Source organism: Augochlora pura, chromosome 5 (genome assembly GCF_028453695.1).
Source record: "Augochlora pura isolate Apur16 chromosome 5, APUR_v2.2.1, whole genome shotgun sequence".
Classification (NCBI taxonomy): domain Eukaryota; kingdom Metazoa; phylum Arthropoda; class Insecta; order Hymenoptera; family Halictidae; genus Augochlora; species Augochlora pura.
In genome coordinates this window covers 16,723,105-16,738,448 of record NC_135776.1, presented here as the reverse complement: position 1 = coordinate 16,738,448, position 15,344 = coordinate 16,723,105, and the positions used below count along the sequence as shown (strand labels likewise).

The 15,344-nt window shown below is 34.6% G+C and overlaps 1 protein-coding gene across 1 annotated transcript in view; it reads right to left on the bottom strand.

Moving 5' to 3' along the window:
* The window catches only part of LOC144470061 (uncharacterized), a 19,686-nt gene extending 4,871 nt beyond the window's left edge, over positions 1-14,815 (bottom strand). The window contains exons 1-3 of the mRNA XM_078180866.1: positions 14,725-14,815; positions 5,217-5,376; positions 1,327-1,434 (exon numbers count right to left, since the gene is read on the bottom strand). Coding sequence (XP_078036992.1) covers positions 1,327-1,434; positions 5,217-5,376; positions 14,725-14,815 — 359 coding nt within the window. The remainder of the gene's footprint in view (positions 1-1,326; positions 1,435-5,216; positions 5,377-14,724) is intronic.
* Positions 14,816-15,344: the final 529 nt, after the last annotated feature.

The window sequence follows — 15,344 nt, the reverse complement described above, 5'->3', positions numbered from 1 at the left end:
ACTTAACTACCTCATCGAATTAATGACCACTGATTACCACTTGAATTTCCAGATCTGTTGGACTTGTATAATTGATATATAAAATGAATTAATACTTTAATTAATGAATTTACTATACATCATGTGTATATACAAAGTTAATTTTTATATATTAAGTTGATTAGATACGTTGCGCATATTTGAAGTACAATAGGCTCTCTATCAAACAAAATAAGTTCCAGTTTATATATAATACACAATATAATATAACATATGGTATTATAAATTAAATAAAAGTTCGCAGTCATTTTCGATTTACAAAATTATTCGGACACTACCGACAATTAACTCTTTGCACTCGGATGGCGACTCTGCGGCGCCGTTAAAATCGTTGCAACACGTTCTAAAATTATTTTCATAGATATCGCGAAGGCTTAGACTTAAAGAATTGTTGACAGTGTAATTGTTATATTATTCCCGAGAATTGATGACCAATTGAGTATACAATGAATTGTGCTATATAAAATAAAAATACTACAAGCCAGAAAAATTATGTTAGATTTGCAGTAGGAATGACTTGGAGTCCAAAGGGTTAATACTTCAAAAACTAAAACTTAGCTTTTAATACTTAGTAGTATAATCTTCCTATTCCACCGCAAACAATTCATAATACCAAATATAATTTATTCTACGGTAATATTATAATTGTTTCTGCGGCAATCTACCGTAATACCGACCCCTCGCTTTCGAAAACAAAAGCTACGTTTCAAAGTAAAGCTTTCTGATGAAAACAGTCATTTATTATTTCGAAATCCGTTAATCCCATGCCGCACCATTCTCTTCATGGTTACAATGACAAGCACCTTTTCGATTGCAATAATCTCTTAAAAGCAGAAGAAGGAAATTTAGATTTATTGTACGTCTACATTTACTGGAATGATTAGATATTAATCAAAAGGGAGCAGAGTTTTATTTCGACTTAAAAGAACGGAATAATGATTGTACTTAACAGGTTATTAATAGAAATATCCGCCACTGTTCGAACACTTTTGCAACTCATAAATTCATTGTAATTTCAGTTAACCCTTAATATTGCATAAGTGTATTAATACAAGTTATGCATCTTCCGAATCAGTAAATAATCTATCAAAATCAACAATATCGGACTCGTATCGTACATGAATAAATGCACATCGCTGCAGGTAGATTGTCCTGTAGAGTATCCTCGGTCGATAAAGTGTCGTCCATAACCTCGTGCTAGAAATCTCGTTCATTGAGATCATCGGAGGCATCGTCAACGATGCAATTTTATGGACAAAAGATAACCCTCTCCCCGTTCGACGTTACCTACGATTCAAAGGGTTAGCTTCGCTAGTAGGAATCCGGTATTCTCTATACTTAATTCTTGCTGCAGATATTGCGAACGCGTGCTCGTTCACGAACAATTCGAAAACACTGTTAACGAGAAATGTTTACAAAAAGTTTTATAAACATGGTATCACATCGATTGTTTAACCGGCGTCGGTTGTAATTTAACAATTCGCGAGCACTTACGAAAACGCTCGATTGTTAATGGAATAGTATATGCTAATTTCTGGAGAACTTCGATTTATTGTTATTAACAGCAACTTTAATAGCGTCGGTGATGATAGTAAAATAGTTGAAGGGTTCTGGTACAGCCCTTGAGACTTATGCACATACATAAAAAAAAGTCCTATAATCTGAGATGTCTGGGGAAATTGTCTCTCGGATGTCATTGCAACGTGACAAGAGATGCTTACGACGGTTTCGCTCGTAAACTTGAAAGTAACAGGACTTTTGCGACAGTTTTTACTGCGTTACGTGTAATGCTGTTGTTTCGTTAATAAGATACACGCATTGCGATTATAATTTGATAGTTGTTTGATGTGGGAATATGTGAGTTCGATCTAGGAAGAAGGGAGAAATAAAGGGTCATAGGTGATTTTTAGTATTTTTTATAATATGTTTATAAATTTGTTCTATTAATGTATTAGTAAGTGTAATATAATATATTTGTAAAAATGTATTATATTATACTGATACGAATTCGTTTATTTTATCAAATGTTCCCCAATGTTATCATGTATTTTTATAAATATATTATATTACACAATAATATATTTATATTTATATATATTATTATATAAATATAATACTGAATTATAGAGAAGTATATAGAAAATTTTATTAACGATAATGCGGTTACATAAAAATTACGATAGACATTTAAGATCACTAATCTTTGCGAATTTACTTTGCCCGAAATAACAGCGAACCAATCGCGATTGAAATTGGACAGTAAAATTAAGTTGGGATCAGTATAATATACTTATTCAGATGTCCGTCAGTTGAATTCTTCATCATCACTAATCGGTTCTTTATCCTACTTTATTCGTGCTTTATCTCCGGTAATTCTGGCTAATCCTCGGTTTAGCAGTGATCTAAAATTTTCGTAATAAAATCCGACGAGTTAAATGACTGCCATTCAAATGGCAGACTTCGTTAGCCATTATATTTAACTATACAGGGTTAATCACTTAACTGGCACATCTCGAACAATCATGAAATTTTGTATCCTTGTTTTAAATTGTTAAAGTCAAAAGTTTTATGGTTTGTGTAGTTTATGAGGCATGCAATGACATATCAATTTTTATTAGATACTCGGCGTTTTAGATTTTAATAATAGAGAATTATTTACAGTCAGGTGTAATTTAAAAATTAATTATTGAGAAGTTGCATTTATAGTATTTAGAATAGTATTTAATACGGTATTTAATATAGTATTTAGTATAGTATTTAGTATAATATTTAGTATAGTATTTAGTGTAACATTTAGTATAGCATTTAGTATGGTATAGTATTAGACAATATTTTTGCACCCTGTGCAAGATAGTAGTGGTTCGACTATACCAACAAAAATTGCTATAAAGTTACTGTAATATAAAACTTTGCTAAAAAATTCACGCATACATATGCAACAGTTGTACTACTAGAATAAACTGCTCCTTTCGCTATAGCAGGTGCTATAAGCATGGAAATGCGCATGAGCTATGTTTAGGGTCATTAGCAGTGAAATTTAATTCTATTCTTCTATCTTAATTCTATTCTTCCCTTGATTGTCTTTGATGCAATTTCTAACAAAGATAACACAAAATTGTTCACATCAATATCTCAATTGTTACGATCATCTAGAAAAGATTACAATCTTAAATCATTTCAGACAATTTTTATCACGAATAAAGGTTTGCCTCTCAGCTTACGTGATCTCGTTGTTATATAATTAATTATCAATCCTCTAATTCCTCTAATAAATTATAAACTATATAGAAATTATGATTGCTATAAAAAAAATCGTGCTACAAGATTTTAAATAAACAAAGCCTCGAAGCATTGACCCTTCACCACGAGTCCAGCTCACTAAAATACAACGAGGGGTTAAACTACCCCCTACTACAAATTCAACAAAATCCCCACCCCTTCGATTTTATTTCAAAAAACATACTAACATTATTACCTATCATCTTATAAGAAATCTCACATAGTTACCATATCCCATACCCAAAAATTCAGGATCGCGAAGGGTTGAATCGCTCAGCTTCGATTCCCCAATTTACCTAGAAAATCATTAACACAAACGAAACGCTAACTGATCGCAATAGCGATCTAACCACCTTGAATTCCAACATTCTTCGACAATCAGTCTCGATTGGTAATCACCATGGAACGACGCTACCCCATCCACGCGGACCGGTTTGCCATGTAACACTGGTTTTGCAGAGATCGGCCCTGTCCTGGCAACGGGACGAACCCATGAAAAGGCATCATCGCAAGGAAGATTATCGAGAGCTGTCTTGGTAGCTCATCCAGCGATGAAAAGTCGATCGGTCGAGAGGAGAGGATCAACACCTCTTTTCGAAATGTACCGGCCCATCCCTAGGCGGCGAAGTTCGACGAGCGCTTGCGCTCCAACGCTAGCTATAAGAGTCCGATCAGCACTCGTAGGGACTTCAGTCCGCCCCGTGGTACCGGTGTTGCGTTCGTCGGGACAACCCCTTTGCCGACGCCGCGCCGTTTTCTCCCTGAACGGTGAACACCATCGCGAACAGTAGCCGCTATGTTGTTGATCGCGTTTCAGTGACAAAAACCGAGCGACAGTCCGAGAAACGGTGGGAGAGAGAGAGAGAGAGTGACACGGTGAAGTGCCGCGAGAGAACCGGAACGTCGCGAGAGAAACACAGAAAGAGAGAGAAAGAGATAGAGAGAGAGAGAGAGAGAGAAAGAGAGATAGAGGGACAGGCATCGAGATACAAAGAAAAGGAGCAGCTCTTTTCCCCGCTACTCCTCGTTCCCCGAACGACAGGACAGCGTCCTCGACGTCAGCAGCAACGTCGCCAGCCTGTACAATCAGTGTACGTTCTTATCGAAAGAAACATCCATATTTCAGTCGCTGATAGTCGCTCGTTCTTCCCTTGTTTGCTTGTTCTCGCCATATAGTGCTCGTAATCAACGTCTCCAAACTTCTTCTCCAAAATACGTTGTCGAACCCATCGAGATGGAAAGTAGCGAACGCTTTCTGCACGCGTTTCACCGTGTCGGTAAGGAGTCAATTAGCGGCGACAATGATCGTATCCGCGCACTCGAGTTCCACTATCGCGAAACCAACCGACGACCGTCCCCGTGTTTCCTTCGATTTACTTCGCTCGTCCCTGCGAAAATCGATCGGTCACGGCTTCGCTCATCGATCGCGCGTTCGATTGGAAATTGCAACGTAACTTTCCGCTTTGGCCGTCTCGTTCGCCGCCGCGGCCCCCGGGATAATGGCTAATTAACTCGGCCGGGCGGCTTCTTAACCGTCGCGGGCTACGGACCCACACGCTCCGTTTCTACGAATTCGTGATCCTTCGCGGGGCGATTTAATTAGCGTTTCGTTCGCAGCGACGGAAAACAACGCGCGGTGTGCCCGTGTCGTCTCTGTAGAACGGGACGGGAAGTTTCTTCGATGGGGAATTATTTCGCGGACGATGCTTTGTTACGGCTGAATAAAGCTCGCGTCGCATTCGGACGGAAACGCTGGAAAGCCGCACGCCGCGAACGTTAGTTCGGGATATTTAATAGGGTATATGTGTATATATATATATATATATATATATATGAGACGGAGTGGTCGGGTGATTAATGGTTTTAATGTTGTTAGAATCCCGGCTACTGCGTTTTACTATTTTCCATTTCGCACGATGCGTATTTGCGCCAGCAAATTAAGTCGATTAACACGTTCGCGGTCAGTCGATGCTCCGACGAGGCGGGCGGATTTATTTTTAGAGCGATCGCGACGGCGAAATTTTGTTTTGGCTATAGTTGTATTTTTTTTTTGATATGCTAGTAGAATATTATAATATTTTTTAACGTGTTGTAATTGTAATGGTTTCAAGGATATGTCATATTTTAATAGTTATAGTTTTTGTATACAAGTAGAATATTTCAGTATTTATTAATATAATCGTGTCAAGGATATGTCACATGTATTTTAATGGTTATATTTTTTATATACAAGTAGAATATTTCAGTATTTATTAATATATGTTACAATTACAATCTTGTCAAGGATATGTCCCATATATTTCAATAATTATATTTTTTTTTATATACAAGTAGAATATTTCAATATTTATTGACATATATTATAGTTATAATTGTATCAAAGTTTTGCTACAGATATTTTAAAAATTATATTTTCTATATACAAGCAAAATATTATAATATTTATTGATATATGTTACAGTTACAATCGTGTCAAGATTATGTCACACATATTTCAATAATTACACACCTTATACACAAGTAACATATTACAATATTTATTGATATATATTACAATTATAATTTTTCCAAGGTTATGTCACAATGAATATCCTGCGACCGTATTAAAGTAGTATTAGCAGTATAGTAGTATAGTATAGCATTTTTCTTTCTGTTTAAATGTAAATGAATGATTTCTATTTTGCGTAGAATTTTAGTAAATTAGTTATAAACATTGAGTCGAGCATATTGCATGTTATTTAGGTGGCACCAAACCTTCCTCGATCAGATTATGTAAAAATTTTATCGGAAAATCGTTGCCGGCTGCAACGGTAATTCATTTTAAAATATGCAGGAAACGGAGCCCTCCGAAAGAATCGAATGAATGAAAATTCGGGATGCAGTTATAGTTACTGTAAAATCCTTTATGCGATCCTTTAAAACTTCATTAGCCGCGGAGGAGGGCTTAGCATATTTAAAGTTCATCGACTAAACTGAATATTGATTTTTAAATGATATCACAGCCGTCGGGCGAACCTAATAATGTCTTCCCGGTGTTATATATAACATTCGACTTTTAACCCTTTGCCCTCGAAGCCGTTTCAACTGTTAATCCGAAATAATTCTCCTGGCTCGTAGTATTTCCATTTTATGTAACAAAGTGCACTTTTATGCATAAGAAAAAATGATTCTGGTGATTCGTAGCAACAGTTTCACTACTTAACAATTTTTTAAATCTTAACTTTGTTGGTATAAAAATTGTCTTGGGGCGTGGTAGAACAATTTGGTGCCTTAGAGTCTCTATTTGAGTGTAAAGGGTTAAAATATGTAATATCGTGAGTAATATTATTGCTATAGCACTTTTAAGGTTTTCTCAAGTTAACGAAAATATTGCAACTCGTTTTCGTTAATGATAAATGAATTATTTCATTGAAATATTTCTTAGATCGCGTGTGAAATATTCACTTATTTAATCATGAATATCTTTGGTTAGCTACACGGTAATGATTGTTTTATTTTTCTATATTTTTCAATATTATTGTAGTACTTCTATATTATCGTAACACTTCTATATTATTGTAATATTAGTGACACTTCTCTTATTTAAATAATCGAACATCTGAGTATTTAGTTATTTTATTACGAACTTTAGCGTATTAAAAGATGAAGGATTATACCCGAAAGAAATATTATAACAAGAAATTATAAATTACTTCGTCGGAACACTTTTTATTATTTAATTTCTCGGGGTATCTAGGAATATCGGATTTTTCTTCCATTACTTGCCAGTTTTCGGAATATACGCGCAGTCTCCCCCGTTTTAATTGACTGATAAATCACGCATAATCGTTCCTTGTTGGCCACGCGTTTAATTAATTCCCGACTTCCGACCATGGAGTTCCGCCCATTTTCAATATTTATATACTTTTCCCCGTAACCCTCGAACATTTACACGCGAGCTTCGCGTTCAGCTTTTTACCGAGACGCACAAGCGGACAAGTATTTCGTAATACACCCCGACGCAACAAACTAATTACTGCGCCGGTCAAAGCCGGAAGTCGATTTTACAATAAACCGGTCGAACCGGAAACTGACCGATCGCTTCAACGACGTTTATTTATTTAAATAGACACGCGATCGAAACGTTCTATTTCCAGGCTCGCCGTTTATAATTAGTTCGGCAATTATTTGTCGAGTCTCGGAGAGAAAGAAATTTACGTGATTTCGTTGTTATAACTTATGTGTTTATTCATAATAAAAAGTTTATTGCAAAGTTTTATATGCATCCCGTGATTTCAACAGATTTCTCTTATAAGCAACGAGGGTACGAATGCTTACGGGACTGACTGTACAAACTGGTCGCAAACTTATTTGTTTAAATAGACGCCCGTTCGCGATCGAAACCTTCTATTTCGTTTCCAAACCCGCCCGTTATTATTAGTACGGCAATTATTTGTCGAGTCTCGGAGATAAAGAAAAAGGGAATGTCGGTCCCGCTTTCTCTCTTCTTAATTGGAAAACGTTTTCCCCCCCGCGGATAGGAAATTGATTAAGCAAAGCTTCGCATCGCCGCCGTCAAAGTCCTATAAATTACGTAATTGTCTTCTAAATGCGGCCGCGATCAGCTCCGCCAATTGTTTTCTGATAGCAATGGATCTAGTAAGCCGGCATTCGCCTCTAATTAATTATAAATTTCGCAACAGCCGGGGGAAATCGAAATTTGATTATACGGCCCGTGAACTTTGACGTAAGTGAACGATCTAGTAGTTTCTGAACTATCGGCTCGGCCGGGATTCATCCCGGAACTTTCCGAATAAAGGATGAACAACCCATCCGTCGGTGTGTCAAAACGCTACTTGCTATACGACCGTGAAGATCCAACGGCCAACGCCCGGAAACGACAGCGAAAGCTCCACGGTTGGACGTTCGCGCGCGATCAGTATTTCCAGTTCGAATATTATCCCGTTCGAACTTTCCGCCGAGAATCTTTCATTGAATTACCGGAGAGGGTCTTACAGTTTCGGTTCGCTTTCAGTTTTTGTCGCGGCGCTTCGCGGACAGTCCGTCTCAAAAATCGAATTGAAACGGAGTCGGTTCGGATCTAGTTTCCGAGGGGTTGCCAAGTCCGGGGAAGATATTAGGTACATCGTTCTTAGAAAGGAAAGAAAACAATTTTGTATGCACCTAATATTTATTATATTATTATAACAATTTAATACAATCGTAACTTATGCCCATAGGGGATTTATAAATATCGTTGTTGAGAAACATATGTTGCGAATGAAATGACATTAGCGGATAATTTTATTAACGATTTCTAACCCTGTGCAGTCGTAGCGGTTGCAAATGAAAATCCAAAATATTTGTTCAGGCTTCCATTTTATACAATTTGAAGCATATTATAATCACATTTTTGAATTGCAATGCATATAATAGACACTCGTACGCGAAAGTGTTCGAACGCTCACGCTTCCAACATTCGGCTAATGAAATATATAGTATAACATGAAATAAATAATAACAAATAAATTATTATATAATAACATAAATTTATTTAATAATAACATATAATTATTAACGAATAAATTATAACATGAAACAGTTGTAATATGTATCTGTTAAACTGAAGCATAGTTTCACTAATGTAATCTTAAAATTCACCCCTTGTTATGTGTGCAATATAATATCAAGTGCTTCAACTAATATATTTCATTAGTATAATATTAAAAATGAAAGAGTACGAATACTTTCATCTCTGAGTGTACATATAATATATATAATATATATAAATGCATTAAGGAATAGAATGCTGTGACTCTTGCAACAATTAACAGCTCATAACAATTTTTTAAATACAAGTAAGTTTGATAAAAATGACTTCGAAACATCATATTATTATTTTTAGCGGTCGTCGCTCGACCGTATAAAATTAACAAATTTTTACAAGAGCAGAATTATTGTTCGTTGAAAATTGAACGTGTACGTCTTATCAGGCGTTATTTCTTTAGCAATTCGTGAAAGTTCGAGCTGTGTTTCTATGAGTAGAAGGAAATGGCTGCCATTTAATCACACACCATTTCATCGGAACACCGTCTGAAATGTCTGGCGTACACACACACACACACAGTGCTATGATAGTATTCGAACGCCTTTCAACCCCTTGACGCACGCCGTTTTCTTCACGGTTATTGCGATTAGAAATTGTTCAATTGCAATAATATCATAGAAGGTACTCGGAGGGAATGTTTTTTCGGTGCTTGAATTTACTTGGACGTTTAAATATTATTAACGATAAGGGATTAGGATTTTAATACAATTTTATAGGGTAGGTTAGTATTCATAATTGATAATAAGTTATTACTAATAAATTATTGCTAATACTAGTGATTCTTATTGATAATGCTGTTGTACGATGAATTCAGTCCGTATTTTTGCGATAGTATAGTTAACGTCGAGTTATCATTATTGATGGCGAGTCTATTTAACGTCGAGTTATTATAATTGATAGGGAGTATACTTAATGTTAAGTCATTTTTATTGATAGCGAATCTTTTTGACATCAAATGGTGATTTCATGTCAAAGTTATTATTGATAAGGTGTACATTTAATGTACTTAACGCCAAGTCATCATTATTAATGGGGATGTACTTAATGTGAAGTTATCATTATTAATGGCAACATACTTAATGTCAAGTCATCATTATTGATAGGAAGTTTATTTGACGTCAAATTATCATTACTGCTAGAGAGTATATTTAACGTCAAGTCACCATTATTGATAGAAGATATACTTAACGTCGTGTAACCATTATTGATAGCGATCTCTTGACGTCAACTAACCAGTATTGATAGGGAATCTACTTCACGTCAAGTCATGATTATTGATAAAAGATATACTTAACATCACGTCACTATTATTGATAGTGAAGCTTTTTGACATCACACCACCATTATTAATACCTTATCAATATAAAGTCTTTATCACTAGTGATATTAAAACAATGGTTACCACTTAACACGTCGAACGCCACGTCACCCAAATGTGGGTGACATTAATTTCTGACCAATCTTGGAAATTCATTTTTATTGTAATATATTTGAACGAATAGAATTTGACTAAAATGTTTCGGATACGAAAGAGTTTTAGCGCCACACCTATGATAAATATTAACATTCTAGTTTTACTTTAATTAACTAAATTGCTTTAACTATAGGGGAATTTTAGTGGTCGATTGTCGGCGCTCAATGCGTTAAAGGTTAATTTCACTCCATACTGCATAAACATCCTGATTAATATCTATACGGGAAGCATCTCGGCCATGCATGAGCAACGGATTCGTCGAAATACGCCACTTAATTATTTAGTCCAATCCCGTGCAAGGTATTCCGTTCAGTAATTTGCTAATCGATACAGCTACGTGATCTATTATTTGAGGACCACCGAACACCTGTGTATCAAGTAGATCTCGCGTTTCTTGCATTTAATGCACTTCAATTTATTTAATCGATATCTACAGCTTTCTCATTTAATTCTATTATCTCGTGATTTTCATCGCAGAATATGATGCGCGAGTTTGAGTGATTTCTGCATTAAGTTTATTGTAAACTGTAACAAATGCGATCTAGATTTTGTGCCGCACGAATAAACATTTTTCGATACATTGGCGACTATACATTGTATCTGTGTTCGTTGCAATGTAATTTCGACGAGAACACGTGACATGCTCGCAAGAATATTTCGGTCAGGCACATTTGCATTTTATGGAACGGAACAGTGGCAGATGAAAATTACAATCGACTTTACCCAGTCGCTGATCGTTATTGCTTCGAAACGATAACGCGGTCCTTTTTTTAACGGATCAATTCTTGACGGAGAGAGAGTAATAATAATAATAATAATAATATATATATATATGTATATATATACATGATTCTATGCAGTTGCGACAAATGTCAGGGAACGAAGAACATTGTTACGTTACTTTTTAAATTTTTAAATAAATTCCGTCATTGAATCTATATTATCATAAAAATCGCACGAGATCGAAATAAATCGAGTTTCGTCATTTCTATGAAACAATGTAGATTAGTCGCATTTATAACTCGGTGGTTCTAATATTAAATTAAAAAAGAAGAGACTTCTATATTCAACTATAGAAACTTAGAATTAAACTATATTTAAAATATCAATGGATTGAAATTGAAAAAATTAAATTAAAAAACGAGAGACTTCTGAATTTGATTAATATTTAAAGATATCAAAGCTCGTCGCTGATAAATCACAGATATTGTTCAACGTGAATAATTGTAAAATTACGTTCTTCTGTCCATTCGAAGTTTTATTACAATTCATTATAGCTAATATTTTCATACCATTCGTAGATTCTATTCTAAAAATACTAAGTAACACAGAATTATTAATTGTTAATTATATTTTTATAATATTTCGATCCTTATAATTTCCAAAATATATCTTAAATGTAATTGAAATTATAAAGAAACGGCGCGCGACATTAAACATTAAATAAGCAACAGACAATAGAGACAACGTTTTTATTGAAGATCGCTTCTTTTTTTTTACCAGATGTTCGACTCGCGGATCATTGTTACCACCACGTGGTTTCGTAAATACGAACAGTTTGTTTACAGTGGTTGTACGTTTTCCGACCTTGAAGATAAATTTACTTGGATCAACACGCTCCCGTATTTTATAAACGCGTTGCAGCACGCCCGCGATCATTGTTCGTTATCGAACCCTCAAATTGGATGGAATAACAATCGAACGTTATCCACTTTCTGGGTCATCGACAGTAAACCTTTGCCGGCCCGTTTTCAATCCGGCTCACAGAAGTTCGTTCGTAAATTACACGAGAATATAATGCTCTATTGTTGCATTACAGACGGTGTTTCTCATCAGGCTTAATTCCGCTGCCGATTCTAAAAATACGCTGTCAATAACATCGTCGCGAGCCACGTTGATTATTTTAAGAAAATATTATTTACGGGAGCGTTCATGCGTTCGCGTCGCGGGATAAAAATTCTCGTTTTTAACCTAACCTAAAATAAGGGTAGTCGAATGTCTTAATGATTACTTTACTGTATCTGTTGTTCCAACAATATAAAATAATGTAATATTTATTATACTGTTATTAGTATTCTATTATATGTGATATATTTATTATATTGTATATAATAATGTAATGAATTCAGTATGTAATATTATATACAGTAATATAATGAATATATTATATAATATTTATTTCATTATATTTAATACTTTAATAAATATATTATATAATATTCACTATATCATTTCATTACATTATTTTATTTTTACTATACAATATTCTCCTAATTAATTTAAGATTTAGAATCAATTATAAGTTAGTGCAGTTAGAGTCAATTGCAATGCTTGCAAAAATTTCACCTAACTATACACATTTTCAGCTAAGTGTTACAACGTTCTAGCGAAGCCATTTCTGAAATTCTAATATTTCACGACACCAGAACAATGGGATTGGAATAATACTTGAAATATTTATGTATTCATATTTTTATGTAGTTGTATTTTATAGAAATTACAGGAAATGAGTGCCTTTATCTCTCGCTGGGGTGGGACAGAAAAAAATAGACGGGACAGGGAGCGCAGTCGCGAAAAAGTTGAGAAACTCTGTCGCAGACGATGGTACGTAAACTTCCTTTCTGCTTTTCGAAGCTTTTTTTCGGACGGGCCGACACGAAATCTCCATTATTTAACGTCCGGTTTTTGTTCAAATTTCGACGAAGCGTCCGCGCGTACGGAGTTGCTCATTAAAATTTTCGGACACTTTTTTCGCGGGGAATAACTTTTCCAAAATTGGAGCGGGTTACTTGAATTATACCGAGACAGGCACGAAAGATTCGGCGTAATGTTGTATTATTATTATATTATACATTATACTATAATATATAATATCATTCATACTATACTGTATGTTATACTATGTTATATATGATATTATATTATACAGTATATCATGTTATACGTTATACTATATTACATATTATATCATATCATACTGTATTATATGTTATACTATATTATATATTATATATGATACTATACCATACAGTATATCATATTATATTATATATTGTATCATATCATACTATACTATATGTTATACTATGTATATTATATATGATATCATATAATATATTATACATGGTACTATATTATACAGTATATCGTATCATATTATACTGCATTATATTACATTACATTTTATCATATATAACACGTTCAATTGTTACAAAATTCTCAATTAGTTGAAACAACGAAAAAGGACAAGAAATTATATGGCTTAATGAAATTGTTAAAAACGAAATGAACATTTTCGTCTCTTCTTTAACGAACAAGACGGTTTACACAGCCGTGTCGCGTTAAAGCTGCACAGTATCGTCGCAGCGACATATAAAACCGCTACAATTTGTAATCACCACTACGTAAAACTGTTCCGCGACGATACAGTAAAAGAAAACCCTATAACCGTGATAAAGCCGTAGCAGGAAGGGGTTGTTAGGGGAGTCGTCGCTTTTATGACAGTAGGTCGTCCCCTGACAACCGTTTAGCGTCGATGTTAAAACTGTCGAGTACCGAATGACATATAGAGTAAACCCTACTCTCTTGTGAATGAATATCTAATACGTGTCTTATCGTTTTAGATCAAGTTATTATAAACATTGACGTATTAAATCATTTTAATTATGTTTCATTAAGGTGTTTTACAATTATGAACTCTGAATAGAAAAATAATGCCTCTGATTTTAGATTATATTTATACGAGTAAGAGTAATTGTTAATTATACTTTCAAATGAATTGTTATCGTTTTTAATTCGAACAAACAGAATCGATTTTTATAATTTTATAATTTTTACTCTTTGAGCATAATTACTTCTTCCCTTTAAAATCCAATTCGGTGTAATGAATGACCTGATGTTTTTCAAATATTGCGTAACAATTTGTTGTTAACAACTTAGACATTACTGATCGCAAATAGAAAATACCGCGGTATATATAAATAACGTTTTGTTGTAAATCTAAATTCGATCCTTGCGTAATTACAGTCCAAAATCAGATTGTTACTTAAGGATAAGAAAAAAAGGGGTTAACGATCAATATTTCAAGAAAAATCGCGATTGAAAGATCGCTGTTATTTCGCGCACAATATCTGTATCTCTGATACTCTTATTAGTCAACTATATTTCGATAGACACAAGCGTCCTGTAATATACAGGAAATGCTAATTTTACTCACACCGCAGAAGTGTTTCCTCTTCGTACACGCCAGGCTTATAATGATCTGAGCGGAGTGGATAAGTATTCCGACCATCTGTGTACCGCATTTACATGGTATTCATATACATACGTGCACGCGCGAGCATACATGCAGTTTTAATGCCTGCCACATATCCTCCTCCGGGCAGAACTTCTACGGGATCATCTTCCACATTCGAATAAAGCTGAATCTTCTTCATTGTTTATTGCTTTTTCCGCGCGGCTGATGGTCCGCTTAATCCACCGTAAGCGATTAAAATTTTGCAGAAAGTTCGCGGTTCATCTGCGATGCGAGAAATGCAGTTACGAAGAAATGCAGGTTGCAAAGATAATTGCAAAAATGAGAATAGTTGGATCGAATCTTTCAAATTATTCTGACTGACCAATGGTCGTCTAATAATTTAAATATTTATTATTACTAAGTATTACAAATTCTTATTATTAATTATTATTATACGTTATGGTTATTAATTATTGTTACTAATTATTATTATTATTATTATATTCGACAGAATTTAGTGTAAATGAGTAAACCAATTGCAGCAGAGATTTAATGAACAATCTACGATTTCGTACCGGAAACAATATTGTTACACACGCGTTAACGAGTTGAAAAATAAGAATATGATAACAATATTAGTTCGTAAGTTTTCTCTATGGAGGAAAGTCTCCGTGAAACATTTACGAGGCACACTTTTCAAACTTGTTTAGTAGACACGCTTATGAAAG